The following is a 23,438-nucleotide window of genomic DNA, read 5'->3' on the forward strand; positions in this document are numbered from 1 at the left end:
CAGATGTGCACAGGTCACTGACAACACCAAGGACACTGTCCCCAACACCTCGGGGTCCCCCAGCACTGGAGGGTACCCCTCTCTATCCCACCCCAGCTTCTGCCTCCAAAGGGCCCTGGGGAGAGCAAGGGTCCCCTAGCGCCACGTGTTGATGCTCCACGGGCTTTGTTCCATGAGAATTTTGCAAAGTACTTTGCACCTGCAGCGCAGAGTAAAGGCACACATCCTACCCCAACCAAGGGAATCTCCCTACGGGCATCACTCCCTGGAGCAAGATTTGGGATATCTCATGTACACCCAGCCAGAGCACCTCACATCTACACCATGACATCCTTCTCGCCTCTCCGGCACTCAGAGAAAGGTACTTTGATCACAAATTAAGAAATCAGGCTTTAGGCACATCCAGGGAAGTTGGGGAAGGGGCAGCAATCCCCCTGCTGCATCCCATGTTTGGTATCAGAGTAAGCAATATCCCTTGCTTGGGGCCACTTTGCCCACCTCGGGGATGCCCAAAGTCCCTCTGGCATGTAGCCAGAGGCTGGCAGCTCTGCACAGGGAATCCCCCTGCAAGAGTTTTCCCCGTGACTCCTCACTCATTTTAGGGCATGGGGAAACACTTTAATGGTAGGGCTTTACAGAGGGGGTGCTACATCACATTGTAGGATTTACTTCCACTGATGGCAAGCACACCCATCCCACAGGAAAACACCCCTCTGCCTTCCCAGACTGGGAAGCCACTGGTTGGGAGCAGTACCCAGGTGCAGAGCGGGTGCTGGGGAGAGGCTTCACCCCATCCCTTGACCCACCAGCCCCCATAAGCCCCACACCTACCGATGGGGCGAGTCGGGGTCGAAGCAGGTCCTGGCCACATCGGTGGCCCAGGGGTCGCAGCAGTCGCCGTCATCGAAGTCGTCCAACACGTTGTTGCACTCCATGTGGCAGACGCCGTCGCGGCGCTTCCAGGAGAAGCAGCGGCCGGGCCGCCGGCAGTCCCCGCCGTCGTAGCCGGTGAGGGGGTGCTCGCACTCGGGGTCACAGCGCTCGTTGCCCACCTTGCTGGGCTCGCAGCCCAGGAGGACAGCGCGGCGGCGCAGGGACGAGTTGTGCACGTCCAGCAGGCTGAGCTGCCAGGAGATGTTGTAGGGCCGGAAAGCCTCGCTCAGTGCCCGGTGTTGCCGCCAGATCTGCTCCCAGCTGACCGTCGGCCGCCCGCCGTCATCCTCCGCCAGGTTCACCACCCGGTACTGCACCACCTTCCAGCTGCGCAGCGGCCAGTGCTGGTTGTAGTGGGAGACCAGCTCCACGTTGTCGCAGGCAGTCTGCCCGCACGCGGGGGGGCCCAGCGGCCGCAGGACAGGGGGTGGCGGGGACAGCAGCACCCACTGCTGGGGGAAAGCGCCCTCCCGAAAGGGCACCCAGCGTTCCTCTGGGGTGGCAAACCCAGCGGCCAGAGCCAGCCCTGCCGCCCCCTCAGCTGCCTCCTCTAGGAAGGGACGCTGGAGGTGGGATTGGGGCAGGGCACCACGCCACAGGGCCAGCCCGGCCAGGTGTCCCCGGAAAGTGTGTGCGGTGCCCCAGGCGTCCCCCCCCAGCAGCAGCGTGCGGCAGGAGGACATGAAGGCGCTGTGCAGGGGTCCCTCCTGCCCGCTGGCACGGCCGACCCGCACCCCGTCCACGTAGAGGGCCATCCAGCGCCCGTCATAGCTGGCGGCCAGGTGTGTCCACGCCTCGGGGCGGTAGCGGTGGTAGGAGGTCACCTCGGTGGCGGCGGCCGCCCGGTCCGTGCGGAGGGAGAAGAAGAAGCGGGCGTCCTTCTTCCCACCGAGCTGCAGGGCACGGATGCCCAGTGCCCAGCCCCTGTCGCTGGCCGCGTGCGAGCAGTTGTCGAAGACGCCTGTGGTGGGTCGGGGATGGGGGTGGAGAGAGAGGAGAGCTGGTGAGGACCAGAGAGCAACGCCACTCCTCATCAGAGCATGAGCTGGGTCCTCAGTGGCGGGTAAATGAAGGTGGCCAGAGGCTGGGCGGTGGGTGCTGCATCAGGGGGACACCACAGCCCCCATTCAAAGTCATTTGGATGAGTAGGTGGAGTAGCCAGGAGGGATGGCAGAGCCAGAGAGTCGGGATGGAGAGGGGAGGAAGAGCACGGATGGGAGGAGAGGCCGAAGAACGAGGTGTTTCTGAGCTGCTCTCCGTAGGAGTGCTCTGGCGGGATGGGATTAGAGGCTAAGCTTTTTATCTGCAGGCCAAAGCTTTTAAGAATTAGAGCACAGCAACCCGAAGCAAAACAGCCTCCTCCAGGGACTGCTTCCCCAACAGCTTCCAGGCAGATTTACAGCTCTCCTTTACGCTCCAGTTTCCCTCCCAGTCATGCATCCAGCGCAGGCGGGAGAGGGTCTGGGGGGGATGTGCTGCCTCCAACTCAGCGGGTACACTCCTCAACCCCTAAGGTCACCTGAGCATAAATCCATCCCCCAGCTTCAGGCTCAGCCTCTCCCTGTGTGCCCAGGCGTGCTGCAAACCTGTGTTAGGCTGGGCAAGACCTGGAGCTGTGCTGGCACTTTCCCCCAAACTCGGGCTGCTGAGTGCCAACAGCCAAGAACCAGAGGCTTGCAGGCACTGAGTGCCCTTGGGGATTGGTGGCCATAAGACAGTTAAATACTGGCAAGGGCAAATGGACTAGTCACTGCTTGAAATCAATGCCTCTGGGCTCCTAAACCACCACAGCCAGGACGTTCATGCACATCACTGACTAAGATGAATGAGCTTGAAGTCACTCTCTGAGCCCCACCAGCAGCATCTTCTGGGAGCCCCCTGCTCTCCCATTCATCACTCCAACAGTGTCCCCATGCTGATGAATCCTGCTTCCATGTCCAGAGACACTCTTTGTATTTTTGCTGTGGTATTTCTTATTCTCCATCCTGCTTTTCCTTGCTGCCTGGGTTCTCCTGTTCCTCACTGTACTGCCTGCCCATTTCCTTGGCATCAAAACGAAGCGCTCCTGCCCTGCCCTGCCCTGCCCTGCTGTCTCACCTTTCCCAGAGGATGCTCAACACGACACTGTGGGGAAACTGTACCTGCTGCCAGGATTACAAAGAGGCCAACAGAGAGAGGCAGAGGTGTAGAGCGGCAGGAGCTCCAGGAGGAGCAGGAGCTCCTGGCTCTCATCCAGGGGATGTGACTGAAGCCAGGTTACCATGACCCCACGTCTCCCCCGCCAGCCCTCATAAACGTGGCCGACAAAGGTCACGTCAAGCCCTGCTGCACCCCAGGAAGCTGCACCCCTCCCTCCATCCATCACTTTCACTGGGGGCGAGATGGGTGGCGGCCCCTAAACCATCCCACGGTCGTAACCACCCCGGGCACGGATCCCTGCCACTGCTCACTACAAAGGCAGCCACGCACAAAGCCTCCGTGGGCGGATGGGCTTTGGCCAACTCCTGTTTTCCTGTGGATTGTGAAACGGAAGCAGAAAGACCAGGGGGAGCTGAGACAGGGAAAAGCCAAAAAGCAGGAGGCAAGTAGAGGAGCCTTGCAGAAGTGAGAAGGCAAAGCTGGAGAGTGCTTCTGGGCTGGGTGATGGCTGAAAGGTGCCAAGGCCTGCCCGCTCGAAAGCCGCCTTTTGGTCCTCACTGGGGTTGGGGAAACAGGGCTTGGTACACACTCCTCTCTTGGGAAAACTCATGCATTTCACCTTGAAATGATTCAGAATGCCTCAAATTCAATTAAACACTAAGGAAAAAATGGGGGCAAACAGTGTCAGGGGTGGAACAGCCTCTGGGGTGAGCGTGAGCTATCATCCCCCCAAACCAGTGCTGGAGCCAAGCCACGCCTGGCAGTGCCTGCTGATTTCAACACCAGCCAAAAGAAACTTCAGTGAGCCTAAAACAAAGTATGGGGACTTCATCAAAGTCCCTGAAGGGACTTCATCAAAGTGATGTAAGTAAGGCCAAAGTCAGCTCTACAACAGGGGTGGAAAGCCAGTGAAGTAGCAGCTGGTGCTTCCTAGACATGGCCAGGGATGCCATCCCCACTACAGTGGCAGTTAAAGGAGCGTGAGGCAGAGCAGCACATCCCACAGCTGGGAGCCACAGCAGAATGGTCCAGCAGCAGGTCCTGACATCTCCTGAGGGCTTCCATGAGAAAAGATCAGGGGAGCAGTTTCAAGACCCCAGAATTTGCCAAGGAGCTTGGCGTTTTGTCCTGGGGCAAACCACCAGGAATGGAAAGAGCTGTTTGTAGAAGAGGTGTGAGGTACCTCCTCGGCACCTGTAAATGCAGCTCTGCCTCCTATCCCTCAGGTGGGAAAGAGGAGCCCTAACCTGGTTTGTGCTGTTCACCAATGCCTTAGGGTGATGATTTTGGTGTTTGAAACAAGAGCTGTTTGCAACAGCACAAGAAAAGTTGAAGAGAAGGGTATCTGTCAGGGAAGGTGTCCCATGGAGAAAAAGCCTCCAAAGAGGTCAAGTGTGCTGCTTTGTAAGGACCACACTCCGAGCAGCTTCTCCCACTGGGGCCAGGAGATTTGCAGCACAAGGAAAAGCTTTCAGCCATGCTTTGAGACAGATAACAGGGGAAATCAGCTGCTAAAGCTCTGGAGGGTCTGACACAGGCCAGAAGCAAAAACCAAACCTCAGCCTGGCACAAAGGGGAATCCCTTGGGGTTCACCAGAAGCAGAGCAGGTGTAGATGGAGGGGAGACAAAAAAGGTGGGAAAAGAAATGGCATCACATGAGAGGACTCTCATCTGCTGCCCAAAATGAGAAGGACATGGAAGAAGAACCACTCTCCTTCCCTGATAGTGTCTGAGGCAGGGTGCTGGGGTTATACCCCAGCAGAAATCCCCCCCGTGCAAGAGGGATGAACAACCCCATCCAGGGTGGCCCTGAGGCAAAATGTGGCATCTACAGGAAAAAAAACACCAACTCCGAGCCTTCAATGGAAGCAGCAGCCACATCAGCTGACAGGACAGCTTGCTTTCCATGGTCAGAGTTGCTCAGCCCAGCCTCCCTTCCCAGGCACTGATGCTGAGAGACTCTCAGCTCTGCCTCACTTTCCTCCCACCTTCCCTCATACACGGACACCTGGAGCATCTCCAGCTCCTCCCCAGCTTTGGACCACCTCACACTCTGCCCCCTCTCTCCCGACAGAGCAGGAGCAGCAGATGAGAAGCAGCCCCAGCACCTGCCAAAGGGCTGGCAGCTGCTTGCATCACCTGCTCACACAAAATGCCAGCAGCACCGGCCTGTCCCCCGTGGCCACCGCACCCGGTCCCAGCTGCAGGGAGACGGTGGGAAGCGGACAGTGACTCAGACAGCCGGAGGTGCCTGGGGCTGACTCAAACCCTGGAGCGAGGAAGCCGGGGGGATATTACCCAAGTGGATGCCAGGGCTCACGGGTGGTGCTTTCAGCGCTAACAACTGTCCCACCCTCCACAAGGAAGTTCAAAAAAAAAGAAAGAATAAAAATTAATAATCTTAAAAAAATGGAAACGTAAAACCCAACACCTGCAGGCCAGACCTCCAGGTGCAAACAGCTGCGCTGCTGATGCGATGGCTGGGGAGGGGAGTGCATTCTCTGCATCCCAAGCTGCTGCCTGCTGGCAGGGAGGCAGCAGGGACCCAGGTGGGAAGGCAGGCAGTGATGTGCATGCTAGGTAGTTTGGTAATTTCCTTGTACACAGCTGCTTTTCCCCTCTGCCACCAGCCTCCAGCCCATCCCTCCTACCTCTTCCACAGCACAGGTGCCATTATCGCCCTAATACTGAGGGGATAAACCAATGAAAGGGGCCAGAAAGCAGAGTGAGGTTCAGTGCAGTGATCACAAGCGAAGGGAGAGTTAGGATAGAGAGGGGGATTCCACAACCAGCCAGCTTGGCTGGGGCAGCACAGAAACACAGCAGCCCTCACTGTGGGGACCCCAGATGTCCCATGGGACCAGTACATCTTGGCACTGCCATCTGTTCTCTGCCCTTCCCAGCATCCCTGCACGGCCCTGCTGTGCCTGTACCCAGCACCACTGCAGGAGGCACTCCGTGCCTCTGTGCCAGTCTGTCTCCTCAGGCCCCCCATAGGATCGTTTAGGTTGGAAAAGGCCTTTAAGATCAAGTCCAGCAGCTGGCCCAGCACTGCCAAGCCTGCAACTAAACCATATCCCTAAGCACCACACCTGTACATTTTCTGAACACTTCCAGGGATGGCAATTCCACCACTTCCCTGGGCAGCTTGTTCCAGTGCCTGACAACCCTTTCGGTGAAGAAATTTTTCCTAATATCCAATCTAAGCGTCCCCTGCACAACTTGAGGTAATTTTCTCTTGTCCCATCGCTTGTTACTTGGGAGAAGAGACCGCTACAACCGCTACTACCTCCTGTCAGGTACTTGTAGAGAGCGATAAGGTCCCCCCCTGAGCCTCGTTTTCTCCAGGCTGAACACCCACAGCTCCCTCAGGCGCTCCTCACAGGACTCGCTCATCACTTGCCGGTTTCTCAGCTTGTGGGGGTGAGGGGGCAATCCCCGGCAGAACGAGCCCCTGGGGCCGCCCCCCCGCCCCGCGGAGCCCTCGGGGCCGCAGCCCGGGGGGGGCCGGGCCGGGCCGGGCCGGGCCGGGCGGTGCGTGCGGCGCGGCTGCCACCGTGCGGTCACCGCCCCGGGGACCCGCCGGCAGCCCCGCACAGCCCCGGCGTGCCCGCAGCCCCGGCAGGGGACACGGACCAAGGGGAGCGTGTCACCCAAAGGGACCTTCCAGCTGCAGTCGAGGGGAGAGGGAGAAACTAGATGGGAGAGGGGGAAACTAGATGGGAGCTGGGGCGGCGGGGCGGGGTGGGGGGGAGGCGGGCTGGGAGGACGGGGCGGGTGGGAACAGAGGGGAGGGGATGGTTTAGGGTTTGGTCTCAAGGGAAGGAGGAATATTCCACGCCCGCGGTGCGGAGGACACAGGTGTGGGCGCGAGGTGTCACCTGCCGGAGCGGGGAAGGCAGGGAGCCCCCGCGTGGGGAGGCTGGAGGAGGGGGGTGGGGTGTCGCAGGATTGTCGGGTCCCCCATCCCTCCCTGCCGGGGTTTACCTGCGATGATGGCCGGGTTGCTCTGTCCGCCCTCCGCCTTCACCCAGAGCTCCAGGGTGAACTCCTCCCGCGGGACGGCGGGCAGCGCCTCCGCCCGCGCCGCCAGCTGCTCCCGGCCGCCCGAGAAGTACAGCGCGGGCAGCTCCCGGGGGGAGCCTGGCACCTGCGGCTCCCGCCCGCGCCGCCTCTCCCCCCGGCCGCGGCCCCGGCCGCCCGCCTCGCCCCCCGGCTCGTCTCCGCCTGCCCCGGCTCCCCGCGGTCTCCGGCCCCGCGGGGGAGCAGCGCCGAGCGCGGCGGGACCCTGCGGGTACAGCCCGAGGGGGTGATGCGGAGGCGCGGCGCGACGGCTCGGAGCCTCCATCCCGCACCCCGAGGCCGCCGGGGGGTCCCCGCGGGCCAGGCTGAGCGCCGCCAGCAGCAGCGCGGCCAGGGGGGCCCCGCCGCGCAGCATCCTCCTCGGGCAAGAAGTTTGGGGGGCGGGAGGTGGCGGGCGAGTGGCCTCGGGGGAGATGGGGGCGCTCAGGGGGGCGGCGGGCGGCAGCGCCGGGGCATAGTCCCCCGGCCCCCGCCGCTGCCGCTGCCCCCAACTTTTCCCCGGCACCGCTCTCCTCCCCTCTGCTCCTGCGGGAGGAGGAGGAGGAGGAAGAGGAGGAGGAGGAGGAGAAGGAGGGCGAGAGCACCGCGGCAGGGACCCCCCTTCTGCCTGCAGCCGGGGCTCCCGGGGCACGGCAGACCCTGCGCGGCTCTCGGCGCTGGCCGGCTCTGCCTGCGGGAGCGGGGGATGCGTTAGTCGCCCTTATCTAGAAAGCCCCGAGGCGCTCCGCTCCCCCCCCCCCCCACCCTAAGGAGGGGTGTGGAGGGGGGGGCTGCCCTTATTTAAAGATGATTATGTCCAATCTAATAAACCCCGAGCGGAGCATCGCCCTCCCTTCCCTCCGCCCTCCCGGGCGCTGCCCAGGATGCTGGCGGGGAGGGGATGCGGAGGGGACTCAATGCCCGGAGGGTGTTGGGTCCCCTACGCATCCCCTCCTCCCCTCGGCGTTTTGGGACAGCACCTATGCTGTCCCTGCCCGTGTTTTCTTCTGTTGTAGCTCCCACCTCGGCTACATCCTACATCTCCATCACCTAGAGGGGAAGAAAGGAAGGTGAAAGGAGGGGGTACGCTACCTCAGCCCTCCCCCGGGAGAGGGGAGAGGTGGTCTTGGGCTCAGGGTCCCTTCTCAGGCAGAGATTTTTCTGCTTTCTCTCTCTTTTATTATTTTTTTTCCTTTCCCAAACAATGATCCCACCTGTTTGACACGTGCAGAAAGGTGGTCTGGAGGTGCCTTATCCGAGCAAGCCACATACAAAAGCCAAAAAAAAAAAAACAAACCTATGAATGCACCAAGGGAGTGGGCAGCGGTGAGAGAAAGCATCTCCCACCTCCCTGCCAGAGGGTACGGCACCAATGCTGCTGGGGACAGCTTCTTAAAGTACACGGGTGAGAAAACAAGCCCCCAAAGTTTCCTCTTGGTTCCCAGGACTCCCTTGCATCATGGGAGACTAGGAAAACTTCAGCAAGGAGATCCAGCGAGAAGAGACCTTTCTCTATTCTTTCTGTAAATTATTATTGTTTTATATATTATTTTTTTTTCACTCCCAAACACTATCTGTGGCGGTCAGTCTGAAGCAGGGTTGCCAGCGAAAGCTGGGAGGCCCCTTCCAGGGTACAGGCTTTCAAACCAGCGAGGCAGGAGGGAAGGGATTTAAGAACAAACGGCAGGAGCTGGCTGTGTGGGGTTGGGGTCAGGATTTTTTTTTTGTCTTCTCAAGGTGGGAGGGTGATGGGAGGAGGTTGGGGGGGGGGCTGATGCTCTTAGTGGGGGGAGATAGAAAAATAGAGTGCTGGAAAAAGTTGAGGGTTAGGAGGGGTGAGCACAGTGCTCCTCCAGCCCCTGAGGAAGGAGGGAGGTGGGTGTGAGCACCCGGAGAGGTGAGGGCATGGCAGGGCTGGGCTGGCGGTGTGTGGAGAGGAAGGGAGGACACGCTGGGAGCGAACAAGGCCAGGCAGAGCAGGGATGGCTCATGCAAAGTTGTTCAAGCAGCTCCCAAGGACATTTGGGGTGTGAACCACATCCAAGCACAACACCAACCAACACCCATCGCTCACGGGGAGGTGGTGAGAAGAGGTCTGCAGCTCTCCTGCCTTCTCTGACCTCACCGGTGCCCATCCAGGGGCAGTGGGGGGATGGAGACAGCCCAGCTCGCAGCTTGGCACTGGCAAGGTGCCCCAGCAAGGGTTGTCCTGGGGCCAACACCAGCAAGAGCTGCTTCCAGTGCGTATTCGTTCAGGAATGAAACAAGCTCCTGATAGCCCTGTCTGCCAGGGCCTGATAAGAGACCATCCCACGGGATGGCTAATTTTGAATGGTGGTGACCCTATTAAGTGATTATTAATCATCTTGTCACACAGCACCCTGCCCCAGGTACTCCAGCAAGGCCACAAGACCCTCAGCAGTGTAGGCAGCCATCCGAGAGGTTCGGCAGCTCTGCCTCCCCAGGGACAGCCTGACTGGGATGAATCCAACATCCGAGCAATAAAACCCTCCAAAAATGCACCCAGGCAAGGACTCTATATATAGGCTCTGGCCTGGGCTAGGCTGCTGTCTCTTGACAAAGTGACACCCACAAACAAGTGGCTCTGATGTCTGCAGGGTTGGGATGCAGCAGGAGCTGCAAAGCCCACTAAGGAGCCCACTTTTTGGAGTGAAGATGGGTGACAGCAGCAGAAGGCTCCCTCCCATATGAAGCCCCTGGCTTCCCCTGCTCTGCCTGCCCAAGCCTGAGTCTGGATTCAGGAACCATTGGAGCAGGCAGCTGAGATCATGAATCATTAGCCTGTGCTGGCTCCAGCACACTCTCCATCCACACCCAGGCAGGTTTTCCTGGCAGCCTCTGCCAAGGTGGCACTTGGAGGAGGATGGTGAGAGTGAGGAGGGCAGGGCCGTGAGGGCACCTCACTGGGTTGGCTCAGCATCTGGGAAACGGAGATGCTGGAATGTTGTTCCCATCTCAGCACCACTGGGGGCTACAGAGTAAATCCTTGTCATTTGGGTAGTTTTTCTTTGCTTTCCAAAAAAATAAAAAATAAAAAAGGCAAAAAGGCAATTAGCTTGACCACTTGACATCAACCACTATGTGATGATTTTGCTGCCTGTGAAGCAAAGACCAGTCCTGGCAAGGGATTCCAGGATGCCAAAGCAGCGGCAATGAGCCCTCACCATGTTTTCTTTCTCTCAGGAAAGCAGGGTGGGCATCTGTTAGAGATCCCAGGTCAGAGCCAGGCTGTCTTGGCTGAGCAATGCAACAGCCCTGCATCTTCCAGGGATCTCTGCATGCAGCATCTGGGTGGAGATGCTCCTCTCAGGCAGGGTCCAGCTGCAGTTCAAATCTGCTGCTGATGCTCAGGAGCAAGAGAAAGGATGGTGGGTGGGAGGAAGGAGGAGGGCAGAGTGGTGTCAGCAGGTAACTTTGGCTGGATATTTCTCATTCCTTCCCCACATGTTGTTCCTTCCTGGCACATCTCTGCTATTTGGACCCTCTGGGCTGTCAGTCCCTGCAGAAAGGGCTATTTGGGGATGGGATTGAGTGAGACAGGTTGCCAGCACTGAGCAGGAGCAGAGGGCCAGGAGCCTCTGGAAAGAGGCAGAGGGCAGGGGGTGGCCCCATCAAAGTGAGATGTTGAGTGAGGGCTCTGGGGTGACCCCAGCACAGGAGTGGGGTTCCCAGTGCCAGCTGAGCCCACACTGGGGAAAGGTGAAGAGCAGCTTTGGAGAGCACTATGGGGGGGTTGGACAAGATGACCTTTAAAGGTCCCTTCCAAGCCAAACTATTCTATGATTCTAGCATTTTAGCTGCAGCAGAGCTTTTCCCCACGCCTGTCAAAAGCCATCAACAAAAGCCTTCCTCTCCCTCCACTCCTCCTCGGGAAACCACCAGCGATCTTGACATGGGAATAAAGGCTCTGGGAGAATCCAGCTTTTTTTGTTCGTGGCCAGGCAGCCAAATCCCGCAAGCCCGAGACAGCAAGCCTCAGCAATCAAAGCCACGAGCGACAGCCGACCCCGCTCAGGGCACAGCCCCAGCCCTCCCTCCTCTCCCTCCCCGGTCCTCCTGCTTTTCCCAAGCAGATTAGGAGCGTGTTCAAACGCTCAGGACCCCCGGAGGTCAGAGACGCTGGCCTCCTGCACCAGAGGTTTGCTTGGGAACTCGCTGAGTTTCCTGCTTCTGGTAGGTCTGGAGATAAGCCCTGGTGTGCGGCCGCTGTCGGTGCCAGCGCCAGCAGGAGTCCACAGTCGCACACCGAAAATCCAGCAGCAAAAGCTCCAGAGCCATAGAATCACAGAACCACAGAATGATTTGTGTTGGAAGGGTCCTTAAAGATCGTTTAGTTCCACCCCCCTGCCACGGGCAGGGACACCTTCCACCAGACCAGGTTGCTCCAAGCCGCGTCCAACCTGGCCTTGGACACTTCCAGGGATGGGGCAGCCACAGCTTCTCCGGCAACCTGTGCCAGGGCCTGCCCACCCTCACAGGGGAGAATTTCTTCCTAATACCTAACCTAAACCTATTCTCTTGCAGTTTAAATCCATCCCCCCTTGTCCTATCACTACATGCCATTGTCAAAAGCCCTGTCCCTTGTGTGTTTGTGCCTTGCAGTTGAGCACATCTTGTAAGGGATGAGAGACAATCAGGGAGACCTCCCAGAGTCACTCCCCTGGATTCTCCAAGGCCTGATAGGAAGGCTGGGCTCCCCCCACCCTGCAGCACCCAGTAGGGTTTCCCTGTGCTGCTCAGTCTCATGAGTTTGGCGACAACAATTTCTCTGCTGAATTCAGCTGTACCAACCTGCAGAATTCAGTGAGCCACGTACACAACCTCCTCTGGCCATGGAGACAAGGAATGAATTTTAAATAACAGTGAAGAACACCCAGACAAGGATGTATCTGACCCATCATCCTCACACCTCAGAGCTGCCTCCTCTCCTGTGCTCTGAGACACACAGGCTGCAGACAGCAGGTGGCACCCCTAGGGCAGCAGGGATGCAGGGAGCCCATGGAGGAAGGCAAGGCACAGATCAGGGCACCAACTAAGATGCTTTGAAGCCAGTTTGGTGCATCACCATCAGATGTGGCAATTTCAGAGCAGCCTTGGATGTCACACCAGAGCCTGGAGCTGGAGCAGAGCTGTGCTTTGAAGGGTTCTTGCAAGCCTCCAATAAAACCCCCTGACTTCCAGCTGGGAGGTGAGGATGATGCAGGTGCTCAGCAGCTCGCTCACTTCTCTGCATAGGGAAGACATTCCATTCACAGCAGCTTCCAAGGGTCCTCCTGTGTCCCAAAGTTTTACACTTCACCAAGAACTTGCAGGTGCTAAATTAAGACCATCTAGAGAACAGGGCATAACCTTTGCCAGACGGGGTGCCTCAGATATTGAAAATTATTCCAACTGCTGACAAAAGGCAGGGACTTATCTGCCTTTACATAATGTAGCTCTTCCAGCAGCCATGGAGGAAAAGCACACATGAAAAAGCAGGAAAGGAAATGGAATCAGCTTCTCCCTTCCATTCTGCCACTGTCGTTGGGGAGTTTCAGCCCCATTAAGTCAGGATTGTTCAAGTGCAGCTCCATATCCCAGCTGGGTAGGAAGCATTTGCCAAGGGAGAGGCACAATGCCACACAGCTCCCGTGTCAGCAGCAGAGGCAGGATCCCAGAGATGGGATGTGAGCCCTGCAGGCACCCACAGGAGGGGCATATTGGTACAAACACAGCAGGAACCGGCTGAGGCTTCCAAAATCTCACCCCAGCAGAGCTAAGTCTGCTGGCAGGAGCTCCAGGAGAGCACCACACTCACGGCAGCTCCGGCAGCAAATCCAGGTGGAATAATTACACGACCTTGCTGCATTTTCATTATCCCTGTGCCCACACCAAGATCTGCTTGTTAGTCCTGGTTGGATGTGCCACTCACACGATAGCATCTCTTCCCTAGTCAAGCACGACTTCCGTTGCGGGAGAGTCAGAGCAATTACTTGTACAAACAGCCCTCGCCATCTCCCGATAGCCTTCGCTCTGCTCCTGCATTTTTAGACACTTTCCATGTGTTGCCCAGGCAGAAAAGTCATTTACTAAAGCCAGTCGATAAGGCACGGAGCGAACATTTAATCTGCCACAGGTATCTGAAGGACGAGGGGAGGGGGGAAGGGCTCGTGCCCCCCCAGCGTGCGGCTTTGCACGTGCAAAACTCAGCAGCTCCTCAAAATTCCCACTTTAAGATCTCTCCCTCTGACCCCAGCCAGGGAACAGCTGCAGGAAGAAATGGAGCAGGAGCAAATGAGCACGGTGGTTGGGAGGAGGAAAAGGGTCTGTCTCTAGCTTTGCTGTCCCTGTCCTCAGTGTAAAGTAGGATTTTTGGCACTGTGAATTAGAGGTGCCTCCTGATTGCTGGTCCAAAACTCACTGTCACTGGGACATCCTCTGTCCTGGGGAGAACCTGCTTTGTCATTTGGCAGTGAGCGATAAAGAGAAGCGTGAAGGAGTCAGACTCAGCTCTTAAAATCTGGTCAGCAGGGTTTTAAGTATTTGGGGTTTGGACAAGTTCGTCACAACAAGGAAACACCTCTGCCCTCCTCATTCATTTTTAGAAGAGACAAATAAAAATAGACTCACCAGAGGAGCTGCAGACAGGGGAGAGAGGGGGAAGGAGACACATGCCATCTACCAATGAAGCTCACAGCCTCCAGCTCACAACCGTGTTGTGGACCTGCACCCCCCAGGCCATTCGTGTCCCACCTTGGGGCAGGTCAGAGCCCTGGTGAAAAGGTGGAAGGAAGGAAAAGCACCCGCACACTCATGCTCTTCTCGAGCAAGAGGAAGAAGTGGTTATCCCGGGATGGGGAAAAGACACCTCCTCCAAGAAGGAGACCAAGGGATGAACTCTGGCACTATCTGTTACCCGGCAGGTTTCCAGTTGCATCTTAGTTTGGTTGTTGGACGTTGCCCACATGACTCTGTAACCAGGGTGGTTTTGCACCTGTGCTGTAGGAGGTGGCAGCAGCCCCAGGTGTGCACCCCCAGGCCAGTGCCATCCTGATATCTGAGTGTACATGAGTAACAAGAGCTGGAGGCACCAAGAGCATTGGCTCCCTCCAGCCCTTGCAACCAGAGTGGTATCTCCATTTCCTGCAGGAGTGGCATTGGGGTGTGTCCTGCCACGCTGTGCTTTCTGTGCTGGTTCACTGAAGCCCTTGAATCTTTGGTTTCATGCCCCTGAACCCTTAGCCTTCAGTGTCTCCTTCAGTGGTGTCATGATGACGGTCCACCCCTGTGGCCCACCTCAAAGCACAGACACATCTTCTGAGGATGTTTGGCACCTTTACTTCTGACATGTTTGTGGCGTTTTCCACCTGATCCTAACCCTGGTGCCACCTCAAATCCATCTCAATCTATAGCAGTTACAGAATCACAGAATCAGCCGGGTTGGAAAGGACCTCTGAGATCATAAAGTCCAACCCTTGATCCACTACACCGTGGTTCCTAGACCACGGCACTAAGTGCCACATTCAGTCACCAGCGGCTGTTGAGCAGAAGAGGGCAAGGCACGGGTATGAAAACCTTGGTCTGGATAAGTCCTTGCTGGCAAGGACCACTCCTTCCAAATCAGTGCCTTCCTGGGTGCTAAAACCCATTGCAGCTTTGTACCCTGCTCTTGCAGTGTTTATCCCAGCTCAGTCAGACCTAATTTAAGATTTCCTTGGTCAGGAGGTCCAAGGATGCAAGATTCCCTTGAGCATCACCCGTTGCCTAGTGGGGTCTGTGGCTGGGTGCTGATCCCAGCTGGAGCACAGCTCTCCAGCATCGCCACAGGACTGTGGAGGAACGTGCTGCTCCACAAACTGAAGGCAGCTGGGATGAAGAAAGATAAAGCTAAAGCTTCATTTTACTGGAATATCAGCACGCTGGCACTCATGTAACCCTCTTAGTTCAAGCTGGTTAGCTGTGCAGAAAACCTCAGGCCAAACTCATCAGCAAAATCCCTGAGTATAGAAGCAGTTGTCCCCATAAAGAGGCTATTTGGCAGCACGGCTGTCCCACACCAGTTCGAGGGATTAAAACAGGAAGACCCTTTTGCTGCTACAGAAGGTCCCCTGTGCTGGCTGTCTTTTTCCTGGGATTAAATCAGGCTGGGAAAAGCGTGCTTTTCCACCTGCTGCTGCCCCTGGGCTGAGAGGGGTTCCTGGCTAGATGGGTTTTTTTGGTGACCCCATGCCCTCACAGCACCGATTTCCCCTGCTGGGCTGCCAAAGCACCACCGGCAACCTGGGGGCTGAGATGTATCCCCAGCCCACTCCGAGGCCACCGCGAGCCCCGTGGGAGCCGGTGACACGCCGCATCGAGGGAACGCTGGGTGCGAGGCGGGCAGCGGTCCAGGCACGGCGCCCGCACCCACCCGCGCCAGCGCGGCGGGACCTGGCACCCACCGCACCCGGCGAAGGCGCTGCGGTTCTTGGTCTCCCCCCAGTGACCAGACCACATATAACAAAGCAGCAGGTCCGGGACTCGTGCTCGGGAGGTTTCCAGTCCCACGAGCAGAGATCCTGGCTCCCCGAGCGGGGTGTGTGATTACCAGGTAATTACACTAATCACCATTTCCCCGAATCCTCCCCACGAGTGAAAGCCCTCTCGCTGGCGCGCCGGCTTGCGTTGCAGTTTTTGGAAGCAAAAACCCCATTTCTTCCATATGCCAGCACTTGAAATGTATGTATTCATTCATTAAGGAGCACCGACACCGCTGTGGCAAATGACCTGTCAACAGATTTACAGCAGGAAGTCAGTCACTGCCTCCGAGCCTGCGCTCTTAATGTAATTAAAGTCCTCTGTTTGGAATTCGTTGTTAATTAATATTCATGCTCTGTTCCCCATCTGCCATTCCCACGTTGCTGGTTCCTTCTGAGATTGATCAGAGGGTGATTAAGGCAACAAGCAGACAGAGAAGGAGGGGGAGGGACTGGTGGGAAGGGGTTGGATCAGCTTTTGGTAAGGGAGCAGGATTGCATCCAGGACCCCAACTGCTCTGGGAGGGAGTGGCTGAAGCATCATCCTGGCTTTCTCCATTGCCGAGGGGAAATTGAAGGGGTGGTGAGAATGATGGATCAAGAGATGGACACCATTGGCTGGCTCCTGAAGTCTCTCAGGGCTTGCTTCAGCACTGAAAGAAAGATGAGAAGCACCTCTGGAGCTGGGTGCTGAGAACAAGCTGGTGGTGTGAACTAATTAGCCTAATTGAAATGAGGCTAATTTCTGGCCCTTGTGGTTTGGCCTGAGGGAGCAGCCATGGCAGCTCAGCATCACGAACCCGACCTACCAGCACGGTTATTTGGGGGTGGAGGCTCAGAGGGAGTTTCAGATGAAGCAGTGCTCGCCTGGGCATGGATGTACAGAGTGATAACAGACACCAACAATTTTGCCCAGCCCAGTGCAGGTCATGAGGGGGCACCTGTGAGGACAACGTGGCCAACTTCTTCAGGTGGGCACAGCCCTCACAATGACAACACAGCAGGTGCTCCACTTAAAGCAGGCCCTGGGCACTGGGAGCTTGTCCCACACCTGCACAGGCTGGAGATCTCCTCTCTGATCCACAGCCGCTGTGGCATTTCCACAAGTGCTCAGCATGGATCCCAACAGGATCAGACACCCACGGCAACAGCCACAACTCCTTTACCAAAAATGCTGAAACCATCCACATGCTGTCTACCACTTTGGGTGAGAAAGATGTTCCCACATCAAAGGGTGAAAGCCTGGTGGGTGCCATCCCCCTGAGCACATGGGCTGCTGTACATGCAGTGCTCTGCAGAGGAAGAGGAGGAGGCCAGGCTGGAGATGTGTCCCCAGTGGTGGCCCTGTATCACTCCACTACCCCATCTCCAGATGCTGGAGTGTGTCCCTCATACTGACCTTGAATCACCGCGTCTCACCATGCCCAGAAGCTGGAGATGCCAGAGCCCAGCATCCTTTGAAACTAAGGGCACTGCATGCACTGCAAAGCCTCTTGAAGATCTTTCCAGTACCCAGGATAACTAGGGGTCTGTGGTTGGTGCAGACAGGTAGGCAGCTGGAAGGCAGGTCTTGTAGTCAGTCTCCCTCAGCAGGAGAACACCGTCCCACTCCCTTTCCTGGGCCACTCTTCTTCCCTGGGAAAAGAATCACAGGGACATGGGATCTCAGCATGGAGGTTCCCAAGGGACCAGAGGGACTGGAGCTCTCAGCCAGGCCCCGAGGAACCCCAGCTCTGTCACAAGAACACTATGAGTGGGGGTTTCCTCAATCAACGAAGCCCATTTCAAATGGCTTTTAGATCCTTAAACACAATCGTGGGCTTTAAATTGGATACACCCCGCTCGGAAAGCTGAGTCCCACTGGCACCTCCTGTTTATACATGAACAATCAAAGTGATTTATTCATCTGCCTAAAGCAGGGTTGCTCTTTGACCATCCATCCATTATCCTTATCTATCTGTCCTGGTTAGGAGCCGAGCAATCCATCTTGCCAAACCTAATGTATGCCGAGTGGCTCCGCACGCCGCCGCGCTCCGGGAGGGCTCTGCCGGAGCAGACAACGTGGGCCTGGCTCTCAGCAGCGCTAACGCAATTCCATTGACGTCAGCCGGAGCCACCCGTCATCACCCTCCAAGGAAATTGAAGCCCAGGGTGGGCAGAGCTGGGTGGGCGCTGAAGGGATCTGCGGTTGCCGTCGGGACTGGAGCTGCCACCCAGCCCACCACGATGGACCCTGTGCCATCGGCGTGCAGAGGGCACTATCAATCCAGGGAAATTCTTGATTCTTCTCATTGAGTTGCCAAAAGGGGACCCCAGTAGTGTGGTCCTGGGGCGTCGTCTCCTCATCTGTGATGAAAAGGCCGTGTTACTCCTGTGCCACGTGGGTAAATCAGCAGCAGCAGCTGCACCCCGAGTTCCTACTGTCTCTGCCTGGGACTTTGCAGAGGGGCCCAGGGCGTGTCACAGGTGACAGCAGGGCACTGCCCTCCTGCCTCCTGGGGAAGGAAAAAACCTTGTAGAAAATGCAGTACCGTGAGGATGTTTCAACCCTGGAAGTGTTCAAGGCCAGGCTGGACAGGGCTTTGAGCAATCTGGTCTAATAGAAGGTATCTGGGTAGGGGATTAGAATGAGATAATCCTTAAGGTCCCTTCCAACCCAACCTATTCCATGTTTCTATGACCTATGACCATGAGAAATTAGCTCAGAAAATGTGTTGCCACCTCTCCTCTTATCTTTCATCAGAGACAAGCAGTTGTGACAAGCTGAAACCCCTTGTCTGCAGCAGGCAGATGCCCAGCAAGGAAGAGCAGGATCCCTGCTCTCTGTCCCACTGTTTGTCCCCATCCTGGGCTCCGTGGGGACTGTTCAATATTATAGCCATAAATGGGAGAGTGATGAGGCTCAATCATGCAGGAAACATGGAGAGTCTCCATCCTGCAGAAGACGTGGCTCAGGGAGGATGGCACTGGAGCTGCCTACCATGCAGTGAGTGCCTCTTGGTCACCAGGTTGAGTGACCACTGCTGAAACCGTAACTAAGAAAAACAATCCTACAAGCTTGAATAAGCTGCAAGGGGCACCATGTCCCTCTAAGGAAACTGGGAGGGTTTTGCAGCTCCCCATCAAGAAAGTCCTTTCTTGCCATATTTCAGCTCCCAGGTGAAGCACAGGCTGTGACAACTTTGCCAAGCAGGTTCAGGAAGGGAGGGGAATGTGGCCACAGGCAAACCACATGGCTTTCCCATGGCTTTTCTCTTGGAAAAATACTGACCCAGTTGGGCTGAAATTTTCTGAGGAAATCCAGGTTGAGGCAAATCCCTGGGAGACAATTTCTGCCTAGAAGTCCGTGTTTTGGCATTGTTCTAAGCAATGGGAAACACAACCCCATCAGGGGAAGTACTGAGCAATCTCAGTAACAAGCAGTGTTATCTACTCTGCAATAAAACAGTTCTCATTAATTTACACTCTTTGCCTTGGAAGAGGATCTCTAGACTGGGGGGAAAAAGCCCCCCCCCCCCCCAAGAAGAGGAGAAGAAAGCAATGGAATTAGCCAAGCCATCCAGACTTGAATGACTCCAGATCTATGTGATGGCACCTGGCAGAGCAAGAAGTGTGAAGGGCTGTGGTTTGGCGACCTCCAAGCTCATCTAATAAAGAAGAAGAAAGTTCCTGCTGCTGCCGTCTCTGAGGACCTTCAACAGCAATATCAGAGGAATCTCCTGAGCCACAGGAAAAAAAGCAGGGAATGGTAAGAGCAGGTACCAGCACTTCCAAAAAACAGTCCTGGAAAGGGAAAAGCAAGTTCTTTCATGGTATTTGAGACCATTTCCATCTGTGCAGAGTGGGCAAGGAATGCTCTTGCATGGGGATTCTCCATAGCATTGGTCAATGTGGTTTACAGGCTGTCTGAAAGCAGGACACACCAAGTTTTTGTGACTGTTCATTTTGGAAAGTTTTCCAGCTGAAGAAGTTCACGGTTTGGATAACCCAGAGAAGTTCCAGGCAAACATCTATAATTTGGGGAATCGAAGCAGATCCAGATTCTCAAGGCTACAACTGGCCACCAAGATGCACAGCTTGTGTCCCCAGTTCTGCAGCCAGCATGGTAGGTCGAGGTGAGGTGAGATGCCCTCCCCAACCACACACCTTCTCACCATTCCCCTGGGTGGAAGGAGGCACAGGTAGCGAGCATCACTGCTGCAGCACTCATACACTCTGACCCAGCAAGCCACCGAGATGCTTTGAGCTATGACTGGCTGTCTTCTGGAAATTCCTGGGTAGATTTGGCCAAGAGATCACGCAGGTTTGACGAATTCAGCCTGCTGTAGTGTCGGATAGCTCTGTCCACGAGCCAGATTGATTTTGTAGCTGGTGTGAGAGCAGGGACAATAACCACGTGCTTGGAGAGAAACCCACAGGCCAAAGAGGTGTTTTTGTGCAGTGAAACTATTTTCACCAAGCTTAAGTCAAGCAATGAAATATTCATAGGACACTAAAGCAGTGGGCTCCCTGGCTGCCTTCTTATGGGAATCCAATAATACTGGAGACAGCCTTAATTCAATATTCAAAAAGCCTCTTTCCTTTTCCCTCTCTCCATCTCCCCGATGTCTCTTTGGGTTCAGAGACCTTTTCAGAAACCTCACTTTTATGTGCTGGATGCATTAGTGGAGAGGAGAAATGGGGGGGAGAAAGAATGGGAACGGCAAGGATGGCAACCACATCCAGGACAGCCGGGAATTTCTGGTCCCCAAGCTGCCTGGTGATGCTTGGCTGGATGATCTGAGACAGCTCTTCCCAGAGATACATCTGCATGGCTTTCTCAGGGCCAGACCCACACTCGTGCTCAGGCTTGGCCGGTTTGGAATCAGTTCTGGTCCAAGAGCTGTGTAACCACGGGTGTGTGGTCTGTGTTCCCACCGACAGGCTCACAGAGAAACAGGCTGCCTGGCTCAGCTGCAGCGGATGCCAGCAGGGCTGAAGCCATTTTTGGCTCCCCACCTATCCTGCAAAAAGAGAACAGTGAAGATAAAGCCTTCGTCCACCAGCATGGACTGAAAATTGGGACAGTTGGGCTCAGATGCTCTCAAGGAGAAAAGCCCTGTAGCTCCAGTGACATGGGTGGTGTTCATGTGGGCAGTCATCTTCACCCAGGGTGAGGACATGGATGCTGACAGGGTTTAAATGAGCCATTTGATGCTCCCTGCTTGCCCTGTTGGTGCTACAGCTCTAACTCCCTGACCTGGAACAGCAGCACTAACATTCTCCTCCCCCTTTGAGAAAGAGCAAGGCCAACCTGCAAATCTGTTCCCAGAGTTCATGCTTTGTGTGGAATTGCACTGAGATAACCCCCAGAAGCCAGTACTGACACACAGCTACCCCCGTGCCAGGAGATGGGCACTGCCTCGTGCTGCAGTAGGGTGGGAGGCAGCTGGAGCTCTGCTGGCAGGGACAATACTCAGGGATGTGAACAAAGCTTCTCCAGGGTCCAGGGGATTGCTTGCTTCCCTTTCAAATACAAAAGTGGGGGGCACTGAAGGATTACAAGCAGCAGGATGTGGTTTTCCCACACCATCCACGGACACCATGGAGCTGGATGCTGTTGGGTGCTGAAACTTCACAGAAAAATTCCGGGAAAAGAGTCCCCCACTTGCCATCTGTAGCTTTGGATGATGACGCTCTCTATGTGTTGCAGCAAAGCGAAGATTTAAAAGAGCAACAGCTTTCCAAGCACTTAGCAGAGTATTTCCCCCCACCCTCCCCATAGGATTCTTTCCCGGAGAGTATTTAAAATCCAATTATTTACTCCACAATGCACTGGTTATTTGGTTTCTTCTGGCATCTCCCAGTCACGAATGCCCTCAAGCAGATCAGTTTCAACCTTCAGAAAAACCTCTCTATTAGCATTTGATCTTGTCAGGCTCTTTTTATAGCCGCTCTCAAAGCTAAGTGGAAGCTGCTCAGTGGCTACCTGCCACACTGGGGCAGGGGGGCAGATGCCAGATAGCAGGGACAGGGTGCAGTCCCCACGAAGGAAGCTTCAAAGCACCGATGATGCACAAACAATGCACAAAAACTGTATTGCTCTGAGCTGCTTCCCATCTCCAAGGCAAGGTGAGACCCCTTCGGGGAAAAGCAAAATGCTCCATCCTGTTGGTGCCATCACCCTGGAATGGGGGCTGTGCTGGTGCATCCCACAGAAGGAGAGAGTGAGCAGGCAGCCTGCAAGTCCTTTCACACCTTCTGCAAGAGCCTGGCACTAATGAGGCCCTGGCCAAACTCCAGCAAGAACCTGACATGCTGCCTCCCGTTCCTGCCCTTTTCATGGCAAGTAAAAAAGGGATTTCTTTCTCTCTTCCTTATTCTAGCATCTGCAGGCCTGATGCTGATGATTCAAACAGTGAAGACACTCTGTTGATCTTTTATAGATTCTGGTTCCAGCTATACATCACTGGAGGCAGGTACTTACTCTTAAAGCAGTTGTTTTGTGATGAACAGAGATGATAAAGCCAGGTTTTCTCCAGGTTTTGAGTCTTATACTTTAACTCCCAGTTTTAGGAGGTCCAAGCTAGGTATTTTTCATTATATGGGGTGTTGACTGTTTCACTGTGACTCCTGATGAACACCAGGATATAGCTGATGAATCTCACAGACTATGCTGGGAGCTGAAAGCAGATATATACACCAGTGTATCAGTTGGGAAAGGAGGTTGTAAAGCACATCTCAACAAGGTTACATGGGAGTCGTGTGGCAGAGCAAGGAGGGGATACGGGGTCTACAGTAACCCCATACACACACCTAACATTGATCCCTTTCTTCTCAAGGAAAGCTGATAAACCTGGAGGTCCCTCTTTACCTAAAGCAGCATGGCTCTTGGGCCACTGGTGGGTGAAGGACCAGCTCTGCCCCTGGGCAGCAATGTGTGCTGGGGTATCCCCACAATCCCAGCTGCTCCCAGCTTCTCCCTTGGTGAGCCCCTCCTCAGGTGGAGCCACCCACAGACATCATAAGCCTTCCAAGAAGACCTCTGCGAGGAATAATGCCGCTGATGGATGATGCCTGTCTGCGTGGATCGTCTGCCAATAGGTCACGAATTACTCAGATGTGCCTGTTATCCCGAATTATTCCCTGATTCACGCGGCAGCTTACGCAGGATCTCCTTGATTAGATTCCTCAGTATCAAACGCCTCGGCTCTTCGGCCTGACCTTCTCTCCACGTAAGCCTCCAGGCCATAAAGCTCTCTTATCCAAAATCTTGACCTCATGTTTAATTTTATCACAGTTGACGTTAACGGAGGTTAGTTGGGCTTGAGCACGCACTGGAAGTTAAGTGTTCCTGCACCAGGGCCCCCGTGCATTTCCCAGCGCTGACTGATGACCTGAATTTAAGGATGCCTTTTCCCTGGCTTCGACAGGCTTCAGCTTGGCACTCACAGTTCCTGGAATCAGTTCTCCACCACTGATGATGATGAATCAATCGTTTGCTTTCTGAACGTGTTCCACAGAATTCCCTCAGCCTTCAACATGCTGGCAGGCTTTCCCACCACAAAATTAGTTGGCTCAACAGCTCTTGGGACAGTGAGCACCTCGTGTATGGTTCCTGTCTGGAAACAAATGGATTTAAACATCTGAAGTGAGCTTTTGTGGGAAGACCTTTCTCAGCAGGGCCCCAGACTGGGTGAGAACCAGACTCAACAAAAATGGGTTGGTGGGCAGAGGGGGGTTGAGGAGAAGGAAGGGTGCATGAGGGTTGGTGTACTGACATCAGTCAGCCTGGTGGAGTCTGGATA

The 23,438-nt window shown here is 55.6% G+C and overlaps 1 protein-coding gene across 1 annotated transcript in view; it reads right to left on the minus strand.

Moving 5' to 3' along the window:
- The window catches only part of PAPPA2 (pappalysin 2), a 90,763-nt gene extending 81,193 nt beyond the window's left edge, over positions 1 to 9,570 (minus strand). Inside the window, exons 1-3 of the mRNA XM_027903961.1 lie at positions 9,516 to 9,570; positions 7,061 to 7,681; positions 832 to 1,894 (exon numbers count right to left, since the gene is read on the minus strand). Of these exons, the coding sequence (XP_027759762.1) occupies positions 832 to 1,894; positions 7,061 to 7,681; positions 9,516 to 9,570 (1,739 nt within the window). The remainder of the gene's footprint in view (positions 1 to 831; positions 1,895 to 7,060; positions 7,682 to 9,515) is intronic.
- Between the last annotated feature and the right edge of the window lie 13,868 nt (positions 9,571 to 23,438).

The sequence above is a fragment of the Empidonax traillii genome, unplaced genomic scaffold, assembly GCF_003031625.1.
Source record: "Empidonax traillii isolate 1590-97213 ecotype Southwest subspecies unplaced genomic scaffold, ASM303162v1 scaffold1002:size361594, whole genome shotgun sequence".
Classification (NCBI taxonomy): Eukaryota; Metazoa; Chordata; class Aves; order Passeriformes; family Tyrannidae; genus Empidonax; species Empidonax traillii.